This window comes from Frankliniella occidentalis, unplaced genomic scaffold (genome assembly GCF_000697945.3).
Source record: "Frankliniella occidentalis isolate FOCC.00 unplaced genomic scaffold, Focc_3.1 Scaffold59, whole genome shotgun sequence".
Classification (NCBI taxonomy): Eukaryota; Metazoa; Arthropoda; class Insecta; order Thysanoptera; family Thripidae; genus Frankliniella; species Frankliniella occidentalis.
The window spans coordinates 1,000,055-1,002,403 of NW_026267189.1; the positions used below are offsets into that span (position 1 = coordinate 1,000,055).

The 2,349-nt window shown below is 49.1% G+C and overlaps 1 protein-coding gene across 1 annotated transcript in view; it reads left to right on the forward strand.

Moving 5' to 3' along the window:
- Positions 1 to 948: 948 nt before the first annotated feature.
- Positions 949 to 2,349, forward strand: part of LOC113217090 (uncharacterized) — a 12,820-nt gene continuing 11,419 nt past the window's right edge. Inside the window, exon 1 of the mRNA XM_052267793.1 lies at positions 949 to 1,153. Coding sequence (XP_052123753.1) covers positions 992 to 1,153 — 162 coding nt within the window. The 5' untranslated portion in view covers positions 949 to 991. The remainder of the gene's footprint in view (positions 1,154 to 2,349) is intronic.

Consider the following 2,349-nt stretch of genomic DNA (forward strand, 5'->3'; position numbering starts at 1 on the left):
TCCAGGATGTCATCAGACTGCACCGTGAGCACTCTGTGGAGGGGCAGGAGGCGCACGGCCCTCGTCGTAAACAGACAAGTCCTTAATCGAAACCATAAGCGTTGCACTAGGCGCACTACTCAAAAGTAAAAGTTGTCAAATGAAGACACAACTTTCATTGACTTGACTCAATAACGCAACGTAAACAATTGGTGGTAGTACAAATATACCGATCAATCGCAAACCCGCGCGAAACCCTCATTTTTCTTGCACAATTAACAAATTCCTCACCTCACTACTGAGGGAAATGCACACACAGCTATAATGTTAATTAATTAACGTATTAACATGTAAACACTCACGTCATTCCATAGGTTACCACTTCTACGTATCTTGAACACAAACTAGACCTTTTTGTCAACATCGCGAGGGAAAAGTTCCTAAAACGGACATTTTGAAACGTCCACATATTTATTGTGAAAAAAGTTCAGTAAGAATTTGGGGGTGTACGAGTTGTTCAATCCGGTTCAAATCTTGTAATGTGTGTTCAAATGCCGACCGGCGCGAGTTGTGACCCGCTCCTCGTCACCGATACAGATATTAAAATCAGAAGGTAGTCTAGTCAAAAATAAATTGTCACTAAAAGAAAAATCCAAGCCAATTTAAAACTGACATTTTACGACATTGTTTTGTTTCAGACTTCGAATATTATTTATAAATAATTTGTTGAAAATATACATGACTACTCATAGGCCGCAAAAAAAAGCTAAAATAGCTAATGCATTTGCTAATTTGGCCTTAGCTAATCGCTTAGCTAATTTTTATTAAAGCAGAGAGCTATAATATTTAGACTTCACAGTTAGTTCCCTTTTATTCTAGACAACTTATATGGGTATTTTTTCTCTCTCTTAACTAATAATTGGAGGCGAGCTAATGTTTTTTTTGTTTTTTTTTTTGTTTTTGTTTTTTTGCAGAACGCGACAAGGTGCAGACGGGCAGGAAGGTGGAGGACATGCGGAAGCGCCAGTTCACCGAGGCGCGCACGCTGGCGCGCGAGGTGCACGAGTACCGCGGGCTGCTGGACGCGGCGCGCTCCGGCGACAAGCAGCTGCTCCGCAACACGCTGCGGCGCGACCGGCCCACCCAGATCGCCTTCGGCGGCCAGTCCTTTGAGGTGAGCCCCTGAGTGAGGGTGCTCCTTTGTCCCGCCGTCGGGCTCAAAGTACCCCGGGTGTCCTCCGGGGTGTATACCCCCTGAAATGAGAAATTTGGAGTTTGCTCCCGGGGGTAGAATCTTGTGTACAAATAACATTTACGCCAAAATAATTGAGAGAATAATAGATGGATTTCCGCCAATCACCGAGTTATGCAAAATTGCAACTGCACTGGCATAGTTCAAGTGTTGAAACTGGCACAAGCACCTGCAAGAGTGGCCAGCAGCACCGTACAACGTCACGAGTTCACGGTACTTGAGAAGCTGGGCGCTTGCTTGACCTGACTAGCGCCCGCGCGTCGGCGGGTAGGCCACCCGGCGCACACCGCTGCGGGGCGGGCGGCCCGCGCGCCCCCGTCCCAGCCCCCTCAGCTCATGTTATCATTACCAATAAAATGCTCGCGCGCTGGAAACAGGAGAGGGACCCTCCCCCGGACCCGGAAGGTCGTGTTCGAGTGGAAGGAGAAGAAGATCAGTGAGGACGGATGGGGGGAGGGGGGAGTGGCGCAGTGTAGAGTGGACGCGCGGAAGTTGTTGGAGGCAACGAAAACGTCGGATAACAATAGAGCGGAAGTCGGCAGCTTAGCCCCAGGAAGAGTCAAATAAAGGGGGAAATAATAAAAGCGATTCCCAACGACAGACGGTTCACGATTACGAATTACGTTTTTCTTTTTTTTTTGGGGGGGGGGGGTCTAAAAACTCGACCAATCAGGTGGTACATGTGTGAACATTATATGAAACGTACAGGTACCCAGGTTGAATAAGTATGGGGTGAATATGAAACGGCGGGCAGGCGGAAATGTGGGTAGGAGAATGAAAGGGGGAATTAAAAAAAAAAAAGCACTTACACACACAGAGAGCGGCTGACACCACGCCGCGCGGTCACGCTCTGTAAAAGTAGGGTGAAAATGAAGCAGATGAGTATGGAGAACAAAACGTCCGCGCACACGCACACACACACGTGCATGCGCACACGTCGGACGCGCACACAGACGCGCGCGCGCGTACACACACATGCACGCGCTCACGTGCACGGGCGGACACACACACGTGCGCGTGATGCCATTGTTATTCCCCTGATGCAGTAACAGGCCTGGCCCGCATATTGGCATGTAGTTAGCGGGGACGGCCGGGGCATTTGGAGGGAGCAGGGGGGG